The sequence below is a fragment of the Achroia grisella genome, unplaced genomic scaffold, assembly GCF_030625045.1.
Source record: "Achroia grisella isolate CSIRO2021 unplaced genomic scaffold, CSIRO_AGI_Agris_v1 utg149, whole genome shotgun sequence".
NCBI lineage: Eukaryota > Metazoa > Arthropoda > Insecta > Lepidoptera > Pyralidae > Achroia > Achroia grisella.
The window spans coordinates 2697166-2724443 of NW_026712644.1; the positions used below are offsets into that span (position 1 = coordinate 2697166).

The 27278-nt window shown below is 42.9% G+C and overlaps 1 protein-coding gene across 1 annotated transcript; it reads left to right on the forward strand.

The window, feature by feature from the left end:
* The first annotated feature begins 367 nt into the window (after positions 1-367).
* Positions 368-25315, forward strand: LOC131840650 (uncharacterized). Its single transcript, XM_059188825.1, is given in 17 exon segments — positions 368-912; positions 1553-1731; positions 2853-2977; positions 4160-4278; positions 4377-4386; positions 4426-4547; positions 5055-5174; positions 6626-6741; positions 7583-7792; positions 11331-11465; positions 14264-14401; positions 14989-15101; positions 16142-16262; positions 18608-18713; positions 20294-20388; positions 22179-22247; positions 23525-25315. Coding segments are annotated over 17 exon segments (2166 nt in total). The 5' UTR covers positions 368-671; the 3' UTR covers positions 23672-25315.
* Positions 25316-27278: the final 1963 nt, after the last annotated feature.

Consider the following 27278-nt stretch of genomic DNA (forward strand, 5'->3'; position numbering starts at 1 on the left):
AGTCCAGTGACTAATAGCAAAGAACGTCACATTCAATTATTTTGCCTAAGAACGAGAATATAGATAGTACCAATAACTTCCTAAAAATCAAGAGTTAAAATCTGCTAATAGCAATACATATAGTTGAAATGAGAAAAAAGAATAATCTTCTACATCCTCGAGTGAAAATCTCTACGTCTCCAATCGAACACACTTAATCCATATTTGAATAAATATTCATCGCAAATACATTGAAATATATATTTTTTTTTTACACTATCAAAATATAAATGCTACCTACCCAATGTACTTTATCTGCTAATGCTAAAATCCAGTTTCTAAACGAAAAAAATAAACAACAATAATAGCAACACTAGAAAGAGAACGCGATAATTTTGAACAAAAATGGCGTCTCTCTGAGTTGTCCTTTTCCCACTGACAATATTTCAAATAATTTTACAATTTACAGTACTCAGATTGCAATTTTTATTTACGTATCATGCCGAATTTATTTACACTTCGTATTACGTTAATAGAGACTGTAACAAATTGTTAGATAGGTTTAAAATACGATGATGTCGCCACTTGGGCGAGGCGTTTTTCCTGTATTTCCACGACAATGTTCCAACAATAACGCGTCCCGGCATAGTATTTGCGCGTTTTAGTGCAAGATATAGGTTTAAAGTGCAAAAATGGACAAGAAAAGTAAAAAGAAAGTAGTTATTAAGCGAAAAAGTGATGAACCTTTAGAGAGTGAAAAGAAGGGCAAAATGGTGAAAGTTGAAGTAGACAAGGATAAGGTAGAGGTAGTAAATCAGGTTGTGGAGGTACCTGCGGAGCAGGGACAACAGATAGTGCACACAGGACAACTGGTGGAAGGCAATTTTGAACAACCGGTCTTTGTCAACATGAAAGGAGAACCAGTACAATTAGGTCAGTAAATTTTCTTTTAATATTATTCCCGCCACTATTTGTAACTCATCTGATCATAGTGCTTAGAAAATTTTTTTTTAATCTATAAAATTGTTGATCTATTTTCAGAAATATTACTTATTCGGTAATACAGTAAATAAATAAATTTATTGTATACATATTATATTTTTGTATATAGGATCGAGATAAATAAATAGAGTATGAGTAAGATAAATATAGATATTCACAAAAAAAATTATAGGTAAAATAACAAAAATGTATTTTTATATATCTCTGAATGATATTCTGAAACAACTTTCAAATGTGTCTTAGTTTGCAAAAATTCTCTAAAAATCTGGGGTATTTATTATTATCTTTGTGTATTTACCATTAAATTATTTTTGTTAAAACCCATTCAAATATCTTAATAATATTATAAATGTGAAAGTTTGTAACTATGGATGCTTGTTACTATTTCAGGCAAAAGCTACTGAATGGATTTTGATGAAACTTTACGGTAATATCGCTTATGCATCAGAATAACACATAGGCTATATTTAACATGGGTGAAATTGCGGGCACAGCTAGTAAATAATAAAAAAATTAACAGTTAGCACATTTTATCACATAATACATCAAGTTACATGAAATAATGTTTCAGGTCCAAATACAGTAATACTGTATGAACAAAGTGGGAACCCTTCGAACTTTGCATTTGGCAGCATGTGGACCATGGACCCCTCAGGACGGATAGTGATGGCGGAGACAATATATGATGTCAAGGGAGAACCCGAGGAGGAAGGCAGCACATATGTTCAGAACACAACTGAAGTTAACAATGTAACATATTTGATATTACTGTAGTTTTTTTATGGATGATAATGGAATGGTGCATCCACCTGTGCTAACGGTTTTTGCTGGCACCAGTGGAGGATGATGAGGTCAGGTCAGTTAGAACATCATGACAAATTTACCAAGAATTTATCATGATTGTTCCAAAAGGGAACCACATGGATATCAATCTGACATGGTACATTGCTAGCAATAAGATCAACAGTCCACATTACCAACACAACTTCTTCTACAGCATACTAACTAGATATTTATTGTTATATTGCACGGAATTGTCATATCTTTTTAAATTCTAACCAATATGTTATTCTAATGTATAAACTATATTACTGTAGTTTCATCATAAAACATTCAGTTGTTTTTGTATGAAATACATACTCACAAACTTTCACATTTATAATATTATCCAAATTTCAATCAGATGTCTAGTACCCATTAAACTCTGATGAATTGTCCTCTGTTATTGTAATTGTAGGTAACAATATTTCTAATATTTATTACAATTGTGTATTTAATATTGCAAGAAGACATAAATTATTATTAGTCTTATTCTATCAGATGTCTAGTACCCATAACACAATCTCTGCTTAGATAGTCATTGTGGGAATTATTCTGGGTTATTGTAATTGTAGGTAACAATATTTCTAATATTTATTATAATTGTGGATTTAATATTGCAATAAAGAATTCATAAATTATTATTACTCTAATAAATTTTTGATTTCATATCATTTGATTTTTTCTATATAATATGGTATTAAAATTACAGTATGTAGGTATATGAAATTTAAACCTCTAGAATTGCAAACCATATTTTTTTATCATGGGTTTTAGGCTGTTGTCAGATGCTAAGACCACAACCACTGCTATATGCATATATCTTTTGTGCTCACCCTTTTCAAAGTTCTCTACCTAGACCCGTGAGGGATAAGTACTAAAGAACATTCTAGGATTGATGGTTTTTATCTCCTATTTAAGATATAGTGTATATGTTAAGGAGATATTTTGTTTATGCATGAGTGGGCTTCAACCACAGGATGTTGGATAATCGTTTGTTAAAAGCATGTGTCCTGTAAAGGCACTTTATTATATAAAATTAACTATTGCAGCAACAAGTAGATGAGCAAGGCAACACATACCAGCAGTACGAGCTGAGCAATAATGCTCAAGTTGAAGGACAGCAGGAATATGAAGTGGCTATAATTGAGAACCCATCTACAGAGACAGCCAACAGGTGAGACTTAAATAGCTTTTTTATCACCTCATATTGGAGAAAAGTAGGCCAAATACTGGATATGATTTCCTCCAATCGATCCCCTGTCCAATTCAAACATCAATAGAAAATTACGACACCCTGAGCCTGAGGTTCAAACTCCCTGCCTCAGATTAAAGTCATATCCGTTTTTTTATCACCTCTTATTGGAGAAAACTTGACCAAATACTGGATTTGACCCCCACTAATCGATCCCCTGTCCAATTCAAACATCAATAGAAAATTACAACACCCTGAGCCTTAAGTTCAAACCCCCTGCCTCAGATTAAAGACATATCAGATTAAACTAGGCCAAATACTGGATTTGACCCCCACTAATCGATCCCCTATCCAATTCAAACATCAGTAGAAAATTACGACTTTTTTTATTAAAGACATATCCGTTTTTTTTATCTTATTGGAGAAAACTAGGCTAAATACTGGATATGACCCCCACCAATCGATCCCCTGTCCAATTCAAACATCAGTAGAAAATTACGACTCCCTGAGCCTGAGGTTCAAACCTCCTGCCTCAGATTAAAGACATATCCGTTTTTTTTATCATCTCATATTGGAGAAAACTAGGCTAAATACTGGATATGACCCCCACCAATCGATCCCCTGTCCAATTCAAACATCAATAGAAAATTACAACACCCTGAGCCTTAAGTTCAAACCCCCTGCCTCAGATTAAAGACATATCCGTTTTTTTTATCACCTCTTATTGGAGAAAACTAGGCTAAATACTGGATATGACCCCCACCAATCGATTCCCTAGCGGTGCCTTCAGATTAAAGTTGTATCGGTTCTTTTATCACCTCATATTGAAAAAAACTAGGCCAAATACTGCCAAATAAATACGATACACAATTCAAATGGTGAACGAAATTACGATGGCTTGAGCTGAGGTTCAAACTCCTAACATTGCCCTCAAACTAAAGTAGTATCCGTTAGGCGGGAGTTGGCCTACAGCCGCTTCACAATCCTTCCTTTGGTTTGGAGTGCCATCTGCATTCGTTCCTTTTCGTCCTGTGAAGCTCTAAAGGCCAGCTGTGACCAAAAGCTTTAGAAATGTTTGAAAAAAAATGAATCCTGCTATTTTAAAACTAAAAACCGTTACTAACAGAGTGCAATTATACTTAAAATTAATCGGAATTGTTCCAGAGAGAATGACCCTCAAGTGATCACTACCGAGGAGCAGTTGGTAGCGACTGGCGCGGGCGCAGTGCGCTGGCTCAATCAAAAATATGACTTCGTCGTTAGGAAATTACAGCTTAATTACGGTACGCTGGTATTCTTCTTTATATGTGGTAAATTCTTAATATGTGGTAAGACATATGAATAACTATATTTTGAATTGTTTGAATATTTATTTATACAGATGCTGAACTGTGGTAGATTTGAATATCATATGTGTAATATGTGGTAAGACATATATGAATACATTCTTTCTACATCTGTGTAAAACTGTGCATCCAGTGTGTTTACCTGACTACTCCGAGCATGCAGTTAGCCTTCAACGCGGTGCCACAGTTCCTATGCATTGAGACCGGTATGTATTCTGAATTACGCAGATTATTTTATTTTATATCTATTAAAGGAAAACCAAGGCTAACTATAATAAATAATATAATAATCTCAGGACAATTCACACAGCGCAATCTAGACACAAGTTAAGCTAGCTATAGCTTGTGTTATGGGAACTAGATAACTGATACAAATACATAGATACTTTATTTTTTTGTAAATACATTCATAATATATATAGAAAACACCCAAACCGAAACAGACAATCATACTCATGAATAAATGCCGTGCGAGGTATCGAACCCGCGATCATCGGAAGTAAGGCGCTAGAACAGCTAGGTCGTCAATAAAATGTTGAATCAATATAAAACCACTGACAGGCTTTCACAGGTAAAAACTGATTAATTCGATATAACTACATGTAAAGGCAACAACACATAAAATTAATATAAGAACAAGACTACATTAACAAATAATGTAAAAGTAGTCGACTTTTTCTAAAAACGATTAAAAATGCGTCTTATTTCTACAGGTATAGAGTTCAACAGCAATATACCGGTGGTAAGCGGCACGGGCAACACAAGCGTGAAACACAACGTTACTCTGTTCCTGGCTGAAGACGGTAACGGCAAGTCGGTCATCGTGAGTGCTGGTCAGTATTGATGTAAAATCATCTTAACATTTACCTATGTGTCTTAAAAACTCGACCAGGGCTCCAGTGGATAATGATGAGATGAGCATGAAGTTAGCTCAGTTAGCACATCATGGTAAATTCTCCAGGAATTTATAACGATGGCTAATCAAAGGAACTGTAGATCAACCTGACATAGTACATTGCTAGCAATAGGATCATCAGTCCACATTAATAACAATCCCCTGGCTTCCCTGTACTCTGTAATTTCACTGTCATGTCTCATTTAACTAGGTTTGTTGCCGGTGTGTTGTTTACACACCAGATCTCTGGTTGAGCGGAGCGCGTTTATTCTTAAAAACTCGACCTAACCCCATAGGAATTTTTGGAGTGCTAAACGAGGAGGCCCTAAAGTTGATCTATGAAATTTGATCTCGATTGGTCAAGCCGTTTCGGAGGAGTATCGTTACAGAGTGCTAATTTGATCTCTAAGATCGCTCCGTTAAGTCAGCTCAGTTAGCAGATCGTGGTCAATTCACCAGGAATTTATCACGATGATTAATCAAAGGAACTGCGTGGAGGTCAACCTAACATGGTACATTGCTAGCAATAGGATCATCAGTGTACACTAGATAAGCTAGATCTTGACCGATCGGAATTACTTTTTAACGATGGAGGCCCGAAGGTCGCCCCTTCATGAAATTTAAGTCTCGGTCGGTCAAGTCATTACGCAGGATCTCGTTACAAAGAATGGAAATCTGATCTCTAAGATCGCGCCGCGCTTCGCACTCCGCTCAACAAGTGGCCCGTCTTAGCTTCGTATAAATAGACATTTTACGAGGTTTTCTCCAGAGACTACAGCATGGAGTTGTTCAAGAAGGGTGTATTAAGGTTTCTTAGAAGGAGTGAATGGTAGGCTTCTAAAACCGTTTACCATCATATGGGCCGTCACGCTCTAGTCGGTGCAGCTCTTGCCACTTTCTATACTCTTCCATCTTGCCCTTTAAATGTTCATACGACACGCTTTTGTTCTTAATTTTCTTGATCTAGTGCCTTGGTCTTCCCCTCCCCGTCTTTCCTTGTATTTATCCCTCAATAATTTTCCTGAATTCGTCATGCCCTATCAGGTGTCCTAACATTTTTCCTCGTTTATTTACTATAGTATTCAATACTGCTTTTTTACAAACACCCCGTGTAATACTTCTTCATTTTTTGCTTTATCATTTCTCAAATTTACTCACAGTACGAGAGGAACTTGCCAGAACAAGCTCAAGAGGATACAAATACTCAAGTTGGGTAAAGTGTAGTCCAGATCTTGGTGTCTTAACATAATGCCAGAGACATCTGCGCTCACTGCACTGCAGACTCGCATAGTCATTTACCAACCAATCCAATTATAGTACACTTACTAATTCCGGATATACAAGGAACAGAAAACAAAAAATGTAAATATTTACTTTGACTTTGTACAGGTATATCAACCCTGATCGGCGAGGAGGTGTCGTGGCTTCTAGAAACTTTCAAGTCGTGTAACCCGGCGTGGAGACAAGTGAGGTGCGTCGTAGCGGACCCCACGCGATCACACCAGGTATTTCGTATTATTAGCTGTACATATTTATTAAAATTTTATTGACCAATAAATTCTAGTACATATGGCGGACTTAATGCTAACGGGTAGGGACCAAATACTATATCACTTTTTCTGCTTTCTTATTAAACAACTTCCTTTGTAAGTACTGTTGATGATGATGTTGTTAATGTTCATAATGTTGGTGATGATAATGATGATGATGTCTATGATGTAAATAATGATGATGTCAAGAATGTAAAGGATGTTGATATTTTTTATTATACCGATGTTTTTTTAATGACGTCGTTAATGATGATGATGTCAATGATGTAAATGATGATGATGTTTATTATGCCGATGAATGACTGAATGTTGATGATGTCTATGATGTAAAATGATTATTATATTTTTTATTATACCGATGATTTTTTAATGACGTCAATGATGATGATGTCTATAATGTAAATGATGATGATATTTTTTATTAATCCTATGATTTTTAATGACGTTGTCAATGTTGATGATGTCGATGATGTAAATGATGATGATATTTTTTATTAAACCGATGTTTTTTAATGACTGAATGTTTACAATGTTTTTGAAGCGACGATCATGATGGATCGTTACATCATTCTTCGACATCATCGTGCATCATTGCCATCATCGTCATTGTCGTTATCGTCATCATTAATCATCCACATGAACAAAAGTGACTACTATAAATTGGAATAGTAAACAAGTAGACGGCATGCGTCAATACTATATTCTTTCCCTGTCCTATCTCACCCTTCGGTCGAATAAAAACTTTCCAAAATCTTTTAATGGAATCTCGTATAATTGTGGATATGATCGTACGCAGGCGTGTCGGACGGCGTTCCCGGGCGCGCACGTGAGCAGCTCGGTGTGGCAAGCGGCGCGGGCCGGGGCCCGGGCCTGCGGGGACGCGGCGCGGCGCGAGGGGCCGGGGGCGGCGCCCGGGCCCGCGCTCGCGGCCGCGGACGTCGCCGCGCGCTGCAAGACATACGCGCTGGCGCTGCTGCGGGGCGAGCACACGCCCGCGCAGCTGCAGGTGAGGGGGGCGGGGGCGGGGCGGGGCGGGGCGGGGCCCGGGCCTGCGGGGACGCGGCGCGGCGCGAGGGGCCGGGGGCGGCGCCCGGGCCCGCGCTCGCGGCCGCGGACGTCGCCGCGCGCTGCAAGACATACGCGCTGGCGCTGCTGCGGGGCGAGCACACGCCCGCGCAGCTGCAGGTGAGGGGGGCGGGGGCGGGGCGGGGCGGGGCGGGGCCCGGGCCTGCGGGGACGCGGCGCGGCGCGAGGGGCCGGGGGCGGCGCCCGGGCCCGCGCTCGCGGCCGCGGACGTCGCCGCGCGCTGCAAGACATACGCGCTGGCGCTGCTGCGGGGCGAGCACACGCCCGCGCAGCTGCAGGTGAGGGGGGCGGGGGCGGGGCGGGGCGGGGCGGGGCCCGGGCCTGCGGGGACGCGGCGCGGCGCGAGGGGCCGGGGGCGGCGCCCGGGCCCGCGCTCGCGGCCGCGGACGTCGCCGCGCGCTGCAAGACATACGCGCTGGCGCTGCTGCGGGGCGAGCACACGCCCGCGCAGCTGCAGGTGAGGGGGGGCGGGGGCGGGGCGGGGCGGGGCGGGGCCCGGGCCTGCGGGGACGCGGCGCGGCGCGAGGGGCCGGGGGCGGCGCCCGGGCCCGCGCTCGCGGCCGCGGACGTCGCCGCGCGCTGCAAGACATACGCGCTGGCGCTGCTGCGGGGCGAGCACACGCCCGCGCAGCTGCAGGTGAGGGGGGGCGGGGGCGGGGCGGGGCGGGGCGGGGCGGGGCCCGGGCCTGCGGGGACGCGGCGCGGCGCGAGGGGCCGGGGGCGGCGCCCGGGCCCGCGCTCGCGGCCGCGGACGTCGCCGCGCGCTGCAAGACATACGCGCTGGCGCTGCTGCGGGGCGAGCACACGCCCGCGCAGCTGCAGGTGAGGGGGGCCGGGGGCGGGGCGGGGCGGGGCGGGGCCCGGGCCTGCGGGGACGCGGCGCGGCGCGAGGGGCCGGGGGCGGCGCCCGGGCCCGCGCTCGCGGCCGCGGACGTCGCCGCGCGCTGCAAGACATACGCGCTGGCGCTGCTGCGGGGCGAGCACACGCCCGCGCAGCTGCAGGTGAGGGGGGCCGGGGGCGGGGCGGGGCGGGGCGGGGCGGGGCCCGGGCCTGCGGGGACGCGGCGCGGCGCGAGGGGCCGGGGGCGGCGCCCGGGCCCGCGCTCGCGGCCGCGGACGTCGCCGCGCGCTGCAAGACATACGCGCTGGCGCTGCTGCGGGGCGAGCACACGCCCGCGCAGCTGCAGGTGAGGGGGGCCGGGGGCGGGGCGGGGCGGGGCGGGGCGGGGCCCGGGCCTGCGGGGACGCGGCGCGGCGCGAGGGGCCGGGGGCGGCGCCCGGGCCCGCGCTCGCGGCCGCGGACGTCGCCGCGCGCTGCAAGACATACGCGCTGGCGCTGCTGCGGGGCGAGCACACGCCCGCGCAGCTGCAGGTGAGGGGGGGGGGGGGCGGGGCGGGGCGGGGCGGGGCCCGGGCCTGCGGGGACGCGGCGCGGCGCGAGGGGCCGGGGGCGGCGCCCGGGCCCGCGCTCGCGGCCGCGGACGTCGCCGCGCGCTGCAAGACATACGCGCTGGCGCTGCTGCGGGGCGAGCACACGCCCGCGCAGCTGCAGGGGGGGGGGGGGGGGGGGGGGGGGGGGGGGCGGGGCGGGGCGGGGCCCGGGCCTGCGGGGACGCGGCGCGGCGCGAGGGGCCGGGGGCGGCGCCCGGGCCCGCGCTCGCGGCCGCGGACGTCGCCGCGCGCTGCAAGACATACGCGCTGGCGCTGCTGCGGGGCGAGCACACGCCCGCGCAGCTGCAGGTGAGGGGGGCCGGGGGCGGGGCGGGGCGGGGCGGGGCGGGGCCCGGGCCGGCGGGGACGCGGCGCGGCGCGGGGGCCGGGGGCAGGTGAGGGGGGGCCCCGGGCCCGCGCGGCGCGCGAGGGGCCGGGGGCGGCGCCGCGGACGTCGCCGCGCGCTGCAAGACATACGCGCTGGCGCTGCTGCGGGGCGAGCACACGCCCGCGCAGCTGCAGGGGGGGGGGGCCGGGGGCGGGGCGGGGCGGGGCGGGGCCCGGGCCTGCGGGGACGCGGCGCGGCGCGAGGGGCCGGGGGCGGCGCCCGGGCCCGCGCTCGCGGCCGCGGACGTCGCCGCGCGCTGCAAGACATACGCGCTGGCGCTGCTGCGGGGCGAGCACACGCCCGCGCAGCTGCAGGGGAGGGGGGCCGGGGGCGGGGCGGGGCGGGGCCCGGGCCTGCGGGGACGCGGCGCGGCGCGAGGGGCCGGGGGCGGCGCCCGGGCCCGCGCGCGGCCGCGGACGTCGCCGCGCGCTGCAAGACATACGCGCTGGCGCTGCTGCGGGGCGAGCACACGCCCGCGCAGCTGCAGGTGTGGGGGGCGGGGGCGGGGCGGGGCGGGGCGGGGCCCGGGCCTGCGGGGACGCGGCGCGGCGCGAGGGGCCGGGGGCGGCGCCCGGGCCCGCGCTCGCGGCCGCGGACGTCGCCGCGCGCTGCAAGACATACGCGCTGGCGCTGCTGCGGGGCGAGCACACGCCCGCGCAGCTGCAGGTGAGGGGGGGCCGGGGCGGGGCGGGGCGGGGCGGGGCCGCGCGCTGCGGACACGCGCGGCGCGGCGCGGGCGAGCACACGCCCCGCGCAGCTGCAGGTGAGGGGGGCCGGGGCGGGGCGGGGGGCGGCGGCGCGGCGCGAGGGGCCCCGGGCCCGCGCTCGCGGCCGCGGACGTCGCCGCGCGCTGCAAGACATACGCGCTGGCGCTGCTGCGGGGCGAGCACACGCCCGCGCAGCTGCAGGTGAGGGGGGCGGGGGCGGGGCGGGGCGGGGCGGGGCCCGGGCCTGCGGGGACGCGGCGCGGCGCGAGGGGCCGGGGGCGGCGCCCGGGCCCGCGCGCGCGGCCGCGGACGTCGCCGCGCGCTGCAAGACATACGCGCTGGCGCTGCTGCGGGGCGAGCACACGCCCGCGCAGCTGCAGGTGAGGGGGGCCGGGGGGGGGGCGGGGCGGGGGGGCCTGCGGGGACGCGGCGCGGCGCGAGGGGCCGGGGGCGGCGCCCGGGCCCGCGCTCGCGGCCGCGGACGTCGCCGCGCGCTGCAAGACATACGCGCTGGCGCTGCTGCGGGGCGAGCACACGCCCGCGCAGCTGCAGGTGAGGGGGGCCGGGGGGGGGGCGGGGCGGGGCGGGGCGGGGCTGCGGCGCCACCAGAGGCGACGGCGAACAATGTTACAATATACTTTATACCAATAAATATATCCGGCTCGAAGGACCAAATGATTAAACACATTTCTGTTTAAAAATTATTATATTTCACTAAACAAATGTACCATACTCTGTTGCTTTTTTACAATAAACAGTAGTAAAACTACTAAATCAATCAAGCAACGGTAAATGTACCATGAAATGGCTTGTTTATACGGTAGTTAAAATGTCGTAAAAGAATAAAGTATAACAATATTAATCGTATTTATTTTGTAATTACTACATATTACTTGCCTGCTTGCTAAATTGACTTTGAATTGTTATTACAGGTGTTAAAACGGGGCATAATAGGCACCGGTGCGGGCACTCTCCGACTGTGGGACGTACTCACGAGGCCGGGAGGCGCCGTCTCCAAACTAGACTCGTGGCTCGAGCCCGACAACTACACCAATATACTGCATAAGGTATGTAACCACTACTGAGAGATGCCAGTAGCAGCCTCTAGACCAGTGTTTCACAACGTGGGGCCCACGCCCAAGAATAAAATAGCAATTTTATCATTTTAATGTGGTGCATTTCACTAAAAAGTTTGGTAAACACTGTAAGAGCAATATCGATATCGATACGTTCTTTCAGCCACAGAGCGTGCGATTTAACACGAGAAAAAAGCTCGCACGATATAATGCGAGTAAAAAGCGCGCGCGATTTAACTCTAACAAAACATCCGCGATTTAACGCGAGAAAAAAGCGCTCGCGATTTAACGCAAGAAAAATGCGCGTGCGATTTAACGCGAGAAAAAAGCGCGTGCGATTTAACGCGGGAAAAAAGCGCGTGCGATTTAACGCGGGAAAAAAGCGCGTGCGATTTAACGCGAGAAAAAATCGCGTGCGATTTAACGCGGTAAAAAAAGCGCGTGCGATTTAACGCTTTCAAAAAAGCGCTCGCGAATTAACGCGAGAAAAAAGCGCTCGCGATTTAACGCGAGAAAAAAAGCGCGCGCGATTTAACGCGAGAAAAAAGCGCTCGCGATTTAACGCGAGAAAAAAGCGCTCGCGATTTAACGCGAGGGAAATAGCGCTCGCTATTAAATGCTAGAAATAAGCGCATGCAATTAAACGTTAGAAAAAAGCGTGACCATTTTAACGCTAGAAAAAAGGAGCAGTCGTGAGGGATTGCATTTTACTATTTTTAGTATTCACTCTTTCTTGCGTGCTAGCGCGTATGGTTCATGCCATTTCACTTTCATTAAAATTAAAAACTTGTTAAAAATTTACAAAAATTGTATTTATTACTAGCTGCACCCGCGACTTCGTCCACGGGGAATTTAACTTTTAAGTTTCTAAAATAAAAGAATTTTTCTAAAATTAAAGTAGCTTAAGTTACTCCTTATTACATCAGCTACCTGCCAAAAAAAGTCTCGTCAAAATCGGGCCAGCCATTTCTGAATTACCTGGAACAAACAGACAGTCAGACAAAAATTGTAAAAAATGTATGTAAATGTATTTGTATTCATACGCACGTAGTAAAAAACGGGTATTTTAATATTACAAACAGACAGTCCAATTTTATTTATATGTATAGATTATACAGTATATTTTATGTAATGACACGGTTATGATTTATCAATAACTACATTGTCTTTGCTCGATTGTCCAATGTTGGCCATTATGCAATGATAATAAATTATTAAAAAAGACACTAGCAGAACTGACAGCCCGTGCGATTTTTCCCGTTCTCTTTGTTACATTGCTATTTTTTCCCTCCTTGAAAGAGCGTACGTTTAAAAGCAGCTATTAAGTAGGTTAAGAGAGAGTTTAGCATTTCATGGAATCACCGTGCGGGTGCCGGGCCCATCCTGTGGCAGAGAGTGACAGTTCGAGCACTTGGGACTTGTGACGCGTACGTGTAAAAGCAGCTATTATGTAGGTTAAGAGAGAGGCATTCCATGGAATGACCGTCCGGGTGCCGGGCCCATCGTGTGGCAGAGAGTGACAGTTCGAGCACTTGGGACTTGTGACGCGTACGTTTAAAAGCAGCTATTATGTAGGTTAAGAGAGAGTTTAGCATTCCATGGAATGACCGTCCGGGTGCCGGGCCCATCGTGTGGCAGAGAGTGACAGTTCGAGCACTTGGGACTTGTGACGCGTACGTTTAAAAGCAGCTATTATGTAGGTTAAGAGAGAGTTTAGCATTCCATGGAATGACCGTTGCCGGGCCCATCGTGTGGCAGAGAGAGACAGTTCGAGCACTTGGGACTTGTGACGCGTACGTTTAAAAGCAGCTATTATGTAGGTTAAGAGAGAGTTTAGCATTCCATGGAATGACCGTGCGGGTGCCGGGCCCATCGTGTGGCAGAGAGTGACAGTTCGAGCACTTGGGACTTGTGACGCGTACGTTTAAAAGCAGCTATTATGTAGGTTAAGAGAGAGTTTAGCATTTCATGGAATCACCGTGCGGGTGCCGGGCCCATCCTGTGGCAGAGAGTGACAGTTCGAGCACTTGGGACTTGTGACGCGTACGTTTAAAAGCAGCTATTATGTAGGTTAAGAGAGAGTTTAGCATTCCATGGAATGACCGTGCGGGTGCCGGGCCCATCGTGTGGCAGAGAGTGACAGTTCGAGCACTTGGGACTTGTGACGCGTACGTTTAAAAGCAGCTATTATGTAGGTTAAGAGAGAGTTTAGCATTCCATGGAATGACCGTGCGGGTGCCGGGCCCATCGTGTGGCAGAGAGTGACAGTTCGAGCACTTGGGACTTGTGACGCGTACGTTTAAAAGCAGCTATTATGTAGGTTAAGAGAGAGTTTAGCATTCCATGGAATGACCGTGCGGGTGCCGGGCCCATCGTGTGGCAGAGAGTGACAGTTCGAGCACTTGGGACTTGTGACTTATGTGTAACCTACACAAGTCAGAAGTCCCAAGTCCTAAGGAGCCGACGCTCTTCAACACCCATCTTCACTGCTGTTTCTCTGTCTGGACAAACTTGGCAAGAGCCTGCTAGTGCAGCGTTAGATACACGTTCTAGCTTAAAACCTATTGCAGTTCTAGGTCAAGATCTTTTAGATCTTCTAAAGAATAGAGTAGAGTTTCGCTGGTATATCTCTCGCTCCCAATTCGATCACATATAAATTTACCAAATAGTCATTTTTCACGTCTTGATGTAATATCCGTAATACTTATGCTGTTAAAGCGTAGGTTCCCACATTCCACCAAGTTCGCAGTCGGCTTGTTTGCTACAGAAAAATCTTTGTTCGTTTCCAGGGTCTGGAGAGGCTGGTGGCGAAGTTCCACTCGATGGTGCGTGACTTCATGCAACCAGACGAGTTTGTGTCCTTATTCTTCAACATAGCTAACCAATTGGAGGACGAGAGGAGAAATTTCGCCATCAGCAGGCTCAGGGTAAGCAGTTGTGTCTAGTTCATTATTTTTTTTTTTTTACACTTTTTTGCACTAGTTACAGAAAATATTAACTACTATAAAAATATGTATAACAATGACGAGTACAAAAGGCGGCCTTATCGCTAAGCAATCTCTTACAGGCAACCTTTAAATTATTCAATTTAAACTAGATTAAATAGCAAACTAATAACGGCCTTAATTGTCTAGCAGTTAAGCACACCGGCTTAATACCAATGGTCGCGGGTTCGATTCCTCGCACGATACAAACATTTGTAGGGGTTGTAAGGGGAGATGCAACGTTGTATGGAAAAATCGTCATTTTTAAAGCTAGAAGTTTGAAACTTAGGCTGTTGATTAAATATAAATGTTGTGGGTGAACAACAACAATATATAACAACAATAAATAAATACGACATTCAAAGTTTGTAATAATTTTACCTTAAAATAAAACAGGATGAAAGTTTGTATGTAAATTCGTCATTTTTGAAGCTAGAACGATGAAAATTTTTTTCTTTGGTTTTTTGGACAAGATCCACGCGAAGTCACGGGCACAGCTAGTTTTATTAATGTAAACATTATGCTCACAGGACACAGAGACGCTGAAACAGTCGCCGACGGACACAATAACACAATACGCTTACAACCTAATGAGTCATCAGACAAAGTTGGCACAGAAATGTCTCGACGACAAAGGCGGCAGGTGAGACCATTAATACTAGGTTTAAAGACAAACTTGCTGTTACTAATGTTAGAATTCACATCATTATAATAGAAAATATCAGATATTTTAATAATATATTAAAAGAAAGTAGTTTGTTTTTAGTACTAATGAAGTACCCGATGTAAGGATTATTACGAATATTGTAAATAGCGCCATCTAGTATTTATAGACCAACCTACTATACTGACTTTGGTCTATAAATACGGAGGTCGGTAGTTGAATAATCCTCTTTCGTTGCGTGAGCCGCGGCATTCAGGCGACGAGCGCTGAGCGTGCCAGTTGTGTTTTGGATATTAAAGTGAATTGTATTAGGAATGGGTTTATCCCGGTCTTAGTTGGGCCTGGGGGGAGCTGCAAGTAGTGAAGGTGAGCGTTAATGCATTCTAAAAGGGCCTTTTAAACCTACACCCGTGTCACAAGTCACGGGCGCTACTTGGGGTTTCCCTTGCGGTAGCCGGCTTCAAAGCCTCAGTCGTCCATCATAATTAGTGCTTCTTACACTAAGTATCGTTAAGAAAAGTCAATGCGTCTTCTATTAGAATGGCTATAAAAATTTATAATAAGATACCAAAAGATATACTAGAATTATCTTTAAAAAATAAACTGTTTTAAAAAAAAGAATCTGTTGAGTTTCTTGCCCGTTCCTCTCAATTGAATCGGTACACTGAACTGGATGGTTGGGAAAAATATTAATAAAAAATCTTGACATTCATAAGCGTCTAAAATGTCCTACAGGGATAAATTATTTTCAATTTGATTTGATTGAAAACTATTATTTACATATTTAATCGAATCTTAACATTAATAAATTTATGGTAAACTAGCTTTATATTCATATGCATGTAGTAACTACGGTTATTTCGATATTACAAACAGACACTCCAATTTTATTTATATTTACCGTATTTATATTCATATGCATGTAGTAAAAAACGGATATTTCAATGTTACAGACACTCCAATTTTATTTATATGTAGATGTATAGATTAAATAAATACATTTATTGTTACTGTTTCAGGCGCCACAGTAGCTCAGCTATATGTAAATATGGTACCTCAACCCAGGAGTGCTCATGCCTCTTCAGCAAAGTGTTCAGACTGCCCTGCAGACATATCCTCATGCTCACCACAGAACTCAAGGTACAGCATTATTTTTTTGACTAGTTTTCATCCCAACTAATATAAAGCGAAAATAATACTGCCTGTCTAGGAAGTCTGATAGAACTTACCATCAAGTTTCGGTTTGGGGTCTGGAAAATTGTATTCAATTCAACCCTAAGAAGACACAAGTTTGCGCGTTTACCGCTAAAAAGAATCCATTTATCGTATCTCCTCAGTTTCAAGACACTCTCCTTGATGTGAAGCCAAATCTCGAGGTCCTTGGCGTTGATATATCCAGTGACGTTCAGTTTTGCGGTCATTTGGAGGACAAGGCTAAAATAGCCTCAAAATAGCCTCAAAGCTTGGTGTGCTCAGTAGAGTAAGACGGTATTTCACGGCGGCCCATCGCTTGCAATTATACAAGGCGCAGATCCGGCCGCATATGGAATACTGTTCTCATCTCTGGGCGGGAGCACCACAATACCAGCTACTTCCATTTGACCAAATTCAGAACCGAGCAGCCAGAATCATTGGTAATCAACGTCTATGTGACAGACTCGACCCATTGGCTTTGCGGCGTGATATTGCATCTCTGTGCATTTTCTACCGCATATATCACGGGGAGTGTTCTGAGGAATTGTTCGGATTAATACCAGCTGCTGAGCTTCACCATCGAACCATCCGCCAGAAACTGAAATACCATCCTGGTTATCTGGATAAATGGCGGTCTTCCACAGTGCGGTTTTCTAGAAACTTTTTGCCTCGCACAACCACATGGTGGAATCACCTTCCAGCAATGGTATTTCCGAACCGATACGATATTTAAACCTTCAAGAAAAGAGCTTATACCTTTTTAAAAGGCCGACAACGTCAAGTACGTTGTCGGCCTTTTAAAAATTCCCCTGGTGTTGCGGGTGCTCATGGGCGGCGGTAATCACTTACCATCAGGTGAGCCGCATGCTCGTTTGTCCCCTGTGTTATAATAAAAAAAAACTTATTTGTAATATACTCTAAAAAAAGCATATACAATGTACTAAGAATACATGTATTGTTACAATGAGGCGGTCTTATTCAAATTAAATTAAAAATTAATAAAAAAATAAAAAAAATTATTCATGTAGGACATTTTAGCCGCTTATGAACGTCAAGTTTTTACATTATATTTTTCCCCTACCGTCCAGTTCGGTATATAGATCCAATTGAGAAGAACTGGCAAGAAACTCAATTTAATTACTTTTTTTTTTAAAAGCCAAACTTTTTTAAAAAAAAAGTATGTATAGGTATTTATATAGGTGTCTATGTCTAACATTAAATGAAAACTCCTGCATGGACAACTATTGCCATGCACGCTCGTCATTCAAGTAATCGTTTAGTGAGTAATAGGCTTTGCTCAGTAAATATGATTTAACAGTTGTTTTGAATTTATTTAAGAGTAATTCCAATATATCCTTTGGTATCTAAACTGGTATCCTTTGCAAAAAGCAATCTTTTCAAGGTGTAAGCGACTCACTGTCTATGAATATTTTATTATATACTAGCTGTGCTCGCGGTTTCAGCCATGTGAAATTTCTAGCCTACATGTTATTCTGATGTATAAGCTATATTCGTGTGAAGTTTAGTCAGAATTCGTTCAGTAGTTTTTGCGTGAAAGAGTAACAAATATCCATCAATCCGTTCACACAAACTTTTTCGTTTATAATATTAGTAAGATGTTAAGCTTCCTATTCTATCGTTTACGATTCATATTCAAATTCAAAAATCATTTATTTATGTATGACATTTTAGCCGCTTATGAACGTCAAGTATTTTCATTATATTTTTTTTCCCTACCGTCCATATATATTCATATTCCTAGTCTACGATTAATCTATTGAACATGTAGGTAATACGTGAATAGCAGAAAAAATAACAAATATATAATAATGATATTCATCTTTCGTTTCAAAGCCAGCTAAATGTACTTTCCTCAGAATGTTGCGACGACTTTTGCGCATTCTGTCGCATTTTTAAGATCTTCCTTTGTGCAGGATATTGGGCACAAAGGTCGATAGATGAGCCATAGTCTGCGATGGCGTTCCAGGGTGCAAGATAGGAGCCTACTCGCTGCGCATTTGGAAATAGCTAAACACTAGGCTAGGCTGGCCAGTCCTCTCACCACAATAGCAACTCAAACTATAATAATGATGAATAAAATAGAATAGAATAGAAAATTATTTACATTTATTCAAATAAATTACATTGAAGCACTTTTGAATAGACATTACATTTTTTTAATCTACCGCTCATTCGGAAAGCTGTCTCATCACAAGAAGAACGAGCAAGAAACTTGCGTGTTGCTCTTTTAATAAAGGAAAACTTAACACACTTATGTTTTTGGTGGTCAGGTAAAAACTCACATACCGTTCGAGCCACGGTGGACGGTGCAGCACTGTTTGTTCGGCTGCGATTCCAACACGCCGGCCACTAGCACACCAGCTACCGCTTCTGCAGGTAACAGAACAAAATAGAATAGAACATTTTATTATTTGGAACAATTAACACATGGACGGACAGTAGGAACAAGTGAAGGTCGAAAATTAACACTATATCAGGGTAGGCAAACCAATGGCACGCGTGCCATTGACGGCACGCGACACAATATTTTGGGCACGTCGTCGATCATAAAACTGTTTGAAGAAGCTGGCTCATGCTATTTTAACAATATTTTCACCTACCTATGCCTGCGAGTCATTATTGTCAGAGATGAATAACATTAAACTCGGTTAGAAACCGTTTGACAGATGAATCCAGTTCAGCTTGCATTTTGCTAAAAGTAACATCATACAAGCCTGACATAAATTATTTGTCATCTAACCTGCAGCAACAGAAGTCACACTAATTTAATTTATGCGTGTAATGAAAACAATCCAAAATGTACCTATTTTGTTTACTTTATTTCATAGAGAGTTTTGATAGTATTTGTTATTATTATTTTCCAAATAATCAGAAAGTCATAATTATTTGACGGCAAGTCAATGACCCCATTAAAGTTTTTTTGGAAAAATGGCACGTTCAAGCATAAAGGTTCGCCTACACTGCACTATATGTTTTTGTAATTTTTAGAATATTAGTATTAATAATAATAATAATCTCAGGACAATTCACACAGCGCAATCTAAACCCAAGTTAAGCTAGTTAAATCTTGTGTTATTTGTGATACAAATACATAGATTTTTTTCTCTTCTAAATACATACATATTATACATAGAAAATACCCAGACCGACACAAACAATCATACTCATGAATACAAATGTTTGAACCGTGGGAGGAGTCAAACCCGCGACCATCCGATTTGTGTTCTGTTAAATACATGTAGTACTAGCTGTACTCGCGACTTCGTCCACGTGGTTTTTACCTTAATTTTTCTAAAATAAAAGTAGCCTAAGTTACTCCTTATTACATCAGCTACCAGCCAAAAAAGAGTCCCGTCAAAATCGGTCCAGCCATTTCAAAGATTAGCCGATTTTAAATTGTAATAAATTTTATTTTGGTGTATATACCGTGTTTATATGCATATGCATGTAGTAAAAAAACGTTTATTTCAATATTACAGACACTTCAATTTTATTTATATGTATAGATTAGCTGACCCAGCAAACATTTTGTCATATAAATTAAAATATCTTATAAAAAATTACAATTGTAGTCTGTCTGTTTCTCTGTTTGTTCCGGCTAATCTCTGAAATGGCTGGACCGATTATGACGGAACTTTTTTTGGCAGATAGCTGATGTATGTATAAATAAAATTGGAGTGTCTGTTTGTAATATTGATTTAAACGTTTTTTACTACTTGTATATGAATATACTTGTACATACACCAAAATAACATTTTATACAATTTTTGTCTGACTGGCTGTTTGTTCCGGCTAATCTCTGAAATGGCTGGACCAAGTTTGACGGATTATGATGATGGAACTTTTTTTGGTAGGTAACTGATGTAATAAGAAGTAACATAGGCTAAAAATAAAGTTAAATTCCATGCAGATGAATTCACGGGTGCAGCTATATTATATATAAATATGTTACCCAGGGAGCGGAGGCGGCAGTGGATTCATGGAGCAAGTGGTGGTGGAGACGACCGACGGCCACCGACAGACCATACAGCAGCCGCAGCAAATACACCAGGTAAGCTGCTATACAGTAACAACCATCTAGCCAGCCTGATGCATCTGACACTCTCGCGCGTCCATACATATATAGACGTTTATTTGCCTCTTCACCATAGAGGTAGACTACGTGATAAGACTTCTGCGTGGGTACTGTTGCGGGTGAATAATACGATGTTGTTGGTCGAGACTATGTATATTACATATGATAATAAACTGACAATATGTACATAGAAATAATGATCTTATATACTAAATAACAATAGGAAAATGTAAGGTGGGGTGCAGTTTAGACACAGCAGTGCTTAGTAGACAATATTGAATTTGTCTTACTAGACATTATTACTAGTATTTACTAGGTAGTTCGCGGCAGTTAGATAGGATTGATAGTACCAACTTACGGACATTAGTATTTGACACCACAGTTATACCATATACCAGCCATGTTAAAAATCTTGGCCTTTACATGGACAACAACCTTAATTGGAATCGACAGGTGAATGAGGTCAGTAGAAAAGTCATAGCTGCCTTACGGTCCTTATACAGGTTTAAAAACTTTCTTCCGGTTGGTACTAAACGTCTTTTAGTGCAGTCTTTGGTATTACCCATAATTGATTATGGAGATGTGTGTTATTCAAATCTTAACCAAGATCTCCTTAATAAAATGGATCGTTTACTCAACAATTGCATACGTTTCATATTCGGTCTACGTAAATATGACCATATCTCACACTTCCGCGCTGAGCTGAAATGGCTTCCTATTCGCCAGCGCAGGAGTGTTAGAATTCTCTGTCAACTCTTTTCTGTTCTATACGATCCACTAGCTCCTCAGTACCTCAAAGAAAGATTTCAATTTCTAAGTTCATCACATTCTCGTGATCTTCGCTCTTCATCTAATCTCCTGCTTTATACTCCTTCTCATCGCTCTAATTTCTCATCTCAATCTTTCACTATTTCTGCCATTAACCTTTGGAATGCACTTCCTGTTGGCCTTAGAAGATGTCAAACCAAATTTACCTTGAAGAGGTCCTTGCGTGAACATTATTCCAAATTTATTTAATAGTATTCAAGATATGTTATTATATAAACTCCATGAGATTATATGAATATTTATTATATGTAGTTTAAATTTATATTTTATTTATATGTAATCCATAAACTTATATATTTTATATTGGTATATATTTTATATAAAAATACTAATATTTTTATATATTTGCATCTGTATATATATGTACTATTTTTCTGTATCTATTTGTTATAATTTTTGTTTTTCTTTTTTTTTTCAATTAATTATTAAAGTGCACCGCCTTATTATCTCTGATCAACGCGACGGTTGACTGGTAGAGAATGCCATAAGGCATTAAGTCCGCCATGTATACATTTTTGTGTGCAAAAGAATAAATAAATAAATAAATAAATAAATATTAAATGCAATTATTATTTTGATGTATCTAGGTGACTGTGTCCCATAGGTACCATAGTCACCCTCCGATCGATCCCGACCAATTCAAACGGGCTGAACGGAGGTTCGAACCTCCAGCGGTGCCCTCAGACTACAGTCTGGCGATACTTACATTTAATTTATTAAATTAATTATTTTCTCATATATTTATAAAAAAGAAACGATCTTGAAATGAAAATCTTCGAGTCCGATCAGTTTAAGGATCTTTGCAGACTGCCGGAGTCTTACCGGCCAAAACCTGATGGCTATTCCTCCATGAACATATCACTGTGACCATGGATAGCACATGCATTCTGCAGGACCCCGTACAACCCCCTAAAGCTACGATATTTGTTAATTTTAAGGTGAGCGGAGTTCGACCACAGCAGTACGTGTTGGCGGCGCCGGGACAACCGGCAACCCCTGTTTCCCAGGTACTGTCAATATTATATTATTTTTTTAATGAGGAATTTTATTTTTACCACCGAAATGCATGGATCCTCAATATAAGGTCCTATTCCGCGTAACGGGAAGAGGGGTTTGAGCTATTGGCAGGTACTTTAGATCTGTATCACTTCGACCTACATAGATCTATTGCTGCCCTTTTTAAAGTTCGCTACCCAGACCTGTCAGGGACAATAATTGAAGAATATTATTTATCTCAGGACAATTCAGAGCCATCTAGACCCAAGTTAAGGTATCTAGAGCTTGTGTTATGGGTACTAGATAACTGATACATATACATAGAAATTTTTTTTTTGTAAATACATACATATTATACATAGAAAACACCCAGACCGATAAAAACAATCATACTCATGAGTACAAATGTTTGTGCCGTGCGAGGAATCGAACCCGCGACCATCGGCCGTAAAGCGGTGTGCTTGACCGCTAGACCACCGAGGTCGGTGTATTCTTAGGAGCGATGGTTTTAATCTCCTCAGGATAAACTGTATACTTTCCAAAGGAGATATTTCGTTTATGCATGAGGGCTGCAACCACATAGGTGTAGTGGCGTTTCCTCTTAAGCTTGGCAAAATTGCAGAAATTAGCAGAAATAATCTGCAAAAATAAGAGCTGAAAAATCCCTAGCGATTCCCCCCACTCTGTCGTCCAAGGTTTTTTTGTATTGACCATTTTTTTTTATTGATGATAATGGAATGGTGCAGCCGCCTGCGCTAACGGTTTACGCTGGCGGGGCACCAGTGAAGGATGATAAGATGAACATAAGGTCAGGTCAGTTAGCCCATCGTGACAAATTCACGAGGAATTTATCACGATGGTTTCCAGGGGAAACCGCGTGGAGGTCAACCTGACATGGTACATTGCTAGTAATAGGTTATGAGTTCAGATTACTAACAATCTTCTTCCCTCTATTGACCATATTAAGTTTATATAATAATAATAGTAACTGCCCCATCTACTTGGGAGTAGATGTGGCAGTTACTAGTTAAGCAAAACTTATGTTAATTGTTGAACTTGTCCAGGAATATATTTTTCTAATGGAACCGCCTACGCTATCGGGGCACCAGTGGAGGATGATAAGATGAACATGAGCTCGGGTCAGTTAGCTCATCGTGACGAATTCACGAGAAATTTATCACGATGGTTTCCAAGGGAAATCGCGTGGGGGTCAACCTGTCACATTTCTAGTAATGAGGTCAGTAGGATATTGTTATGGTATTATTGATGTGAATATGTATAATTGCAGGTGATATTCTGCGGTGGCAGCGTAGGATCTGTGGGTTCGGTGGGGTCTGTGGGCAGTGTGGCGTCCGTGGGCGGTGCACCCGTCATCACCTCGGTACTGCCGGCCGGCGGAGCCGTACTCACCCCTCATCACGCCCTACACCAGTAGACCCATGGTACGACTGCCCAAGACCTATATCATCTACTTTGATGGTAACCAACACCAATGGTCAACCACCAAGTAACACATCTATAGTCATACCATCAGAAGACCCGTGGTACGACTACCCAACATCTATATCATCTAATTTGGTGGAACCCAACTTTAATGGTCAACATTCGAGTGATACATACACGAATAAGTACATAATCTTGGATTGACAACGCAATCTAAGCAGAGCTTGTATATTTTTCTGAAATACAAAAATAATATACGTATAAAAGACTAACGCCAATGGTCAACCACCGAGTGATAGATCTGTAGTCGCTATATAGTGACAAAAAACTCATGTACCCATATCAATGATGCGTACGTAATCTTGGAGTGACAGCGCCATCTAGTCCAAATATAAGGAAAGTTTGTATGTTTTTCTAAAATACAAAAGTAATATACAAATCTGATCAAATCTAAAAATCTTTATTCATAAAGGTCTTATACAGACTCTTATGATGTCAAAAACAACCGTTAGTTCAGAGAGCATACGAGCTAAGATGAACTGACAAGAAACTCAACCCTTATTCTTTTTCAAATGTGCTTGCTTGTACATGTTTACAAAAATGCAGATTCATTGTTGAATTCAAATTAGAGAGAACAAAGTGACCACCAGTATATGCTATTGCAATTTTGTCAAACGAAATAGTTTTATCATTAACCAGAACAGATCAGTCTTCACAAACAGCACCCATTCGCGAGTATGACGGATAAGCCAGCCATCATTACACTCGACCATATGCTCATGAATATTATACAATTTTTTATTATACTGGGATTGAATCCATAACCTGGTGTAAGGTAATAAGGAAACCCACTGAACCAGTGAAATCAGTTGAGTCGACGTTAACTGCTGGCGAAAGTAAATAATAACAGTAAGAAAGAGTTAAATTGTCAACTGAGAATTGGGTAATGCATTAAAACACACCATAACACATGGTCTCCATAAATTATTGGCAATTTAATTAAAGGTAACCATGATCGTATAATTACTCAAAAGAGTGTTTATTTAGAGAAATTGAATGAATGGACTAGAAATAATACTGATATTTATTTAAATACTCTACATTTCATGAAAACCACAGACAACTGTGCTCACTGGACACTGAAATATACGGTTCTAAAAAGCAAAATACCGCACATAACAGTCGGAGACCAATAAGTGACAAACAATAATTGGATACTGTTATAATATTTCAATACATCTGAATAATCATCCGGCGTGAAGGACCATACAAAAATTGGTCCTTCGAGCCGATTCCAAGATATGAGAAAACCTATTGTAGATAATAAATTAAATGCAGAACTATTTACTGCCCTTATTTAATTGGAAGAGAAATGAAATGTTGCCACTATCAAATAGCCAGAATGTGCATATTAGTGTTGCAAATTTGTAAATTATGTTCGTCTATTTTGATGTTATATATAGAAAAATGTTTTTCTTTCATATGAGAATCAGGTTTGAATGTATGATTTTTTTTTAAAAACGATGGCAACACTGATGCTGAAACGTTCTCCCATATCCATTTTATAAAGCAATTGATGTAGGCTATTAGAATTTAAGATTTGTAAATACTTTAGTCGTATTTAATAAATTTTGTTAGTAAACTTATTATATAAATGATGCATTCCTTATTTAAACATCATTCTGATGATTCATTTTAAGTGTTAAACTCGCTTATACTAGCTGTGGCCGCAGTTTCTCCTGCGTGAATTTTATAACCAGTGTTATTCTGATGTATAAAGCTGTATTACTGTAAAATTTCATTAAAATCGATTTAGTAGTATTGGCGTGAAAGAGTAACATACATACATTCTTCTGTCCATACTCACAACTTCCGTGTTTATAATATTAGTAAAATAAATAAATAACCCTGGACAATTAACACAGCGCCAACTAGTCTCACAGTAAGCACAGCTTGTAATGGGTATTAGACAACTGATAGAAATATTTAGATTTTTTTTTATAAATACATACTTACGTTTGTATACATAGAAAAACACCCAAACCAATACAAAGAATCATACTCATGAAAACAAATGTTTGAGGAATTTAACCCGCGACCATTGGAAGTAAAACTGTGTACTAAACAGCTAGACTACCGGGGCCGACGAATAGATTAAACATTCTCTCGCCTAAACCAACAGACACACAAAGCAGCACCACGGGATCAGGCTAGTATTAATAAAAACAAGAGGTATGTATAAAATGAAGGTTTATTAAAAATAAGTCGCAAATTTACATGTTTTTTTTTATATAATTCTCATACATATAAATTTCAATCGTATATAAAAATCAACGTCAAATGTTGAAAGCAATAATATTGGTTTTATATAAAATAACATTCTCCAGTAATTTGATAAGAACAAGTGTTGCCAAATGTTTTCGGGGTGTCCCGATTTTATAGGAGAAATGGAATATTTTATTTATTTAACTTTAATGCACAAAAACAATGTGTACATATGGCGTACTTAATACCATGCGGCGTTGTCTACCAGTCAACCATGAGTGGTGCAGAGAAAGATTGTTGGCGGTGCACTAATATAAATGAGAAATGTCAATAAGATATAAAGCAAAATATTTTAATATAAATTTCTATAAAAAAATTCTAATAATAATAGCATACATACATACATAAATATATAAATAAATACATAATGTTCCATTCTTATCGGAATGTTACGCTCAAATAAATTATCAACCCTGGTTCACACTAGTGTACAACCTAATCTAGTTGACAACCTTCATGAAGTAACAAAAAATCCAGCCTTAACCTACAAAGATTTGTATAAAAAGTATACTGGCAACACCGTTTACGCTTCATTAAGGTTGGACTGAAAATTCCTTAGGCGACTATTTAGAAATAATAAAAAAAAAATTGATAGTTGAACATAATTAAAACTCATACAAACTGCTCGTTTAAGTAATTATATGACAATAATATATATACTTCTATTCAAATTTCAACTTTATTTCGTGATGAAAGCGTTTCAGTTTCATGAGTCAAAGCTTTAGGCTTGAGGCATCCTTTACAACAAATTTTGTGCACATAAAAAAATAATTAAAATATTTACTACTAAAATAAACTACATTTATCATACGAAAATCCTGTAATACAGGTATGTCTAGCTTTAGATACCGTCTAATCTACACTAGTGATGTGCCAGATAGTATCCGTATCCGCGGATATCCGAGAAACTATGCGTATCCCATATCTGTCACTTTGGTGGGTTTTAATTAAAGACTAATAATGTATGTTATCTATATATATATTTATATTTATAATGATTGTGTTAAAAATAACATGTATTTTCTAAAATGAAATGCCTTAAATAACATTAAATAAACTATCCATCATAGATCATCCACACATCGGATCCAATATGGGGACACTAATGGTCCGTATCCATATCCACGGACATACATAACGAGTCGGCACATCACTAATCTAGTTTAGTGTTTTTCAATCTATTCGAATACGAAATCCCTTAGCGAGTAGAGTAACTTCAACTGATTTTCAGCGTAAAGAAACTACGCGTAGCCAAAATTTTTAAAATTAAAAAA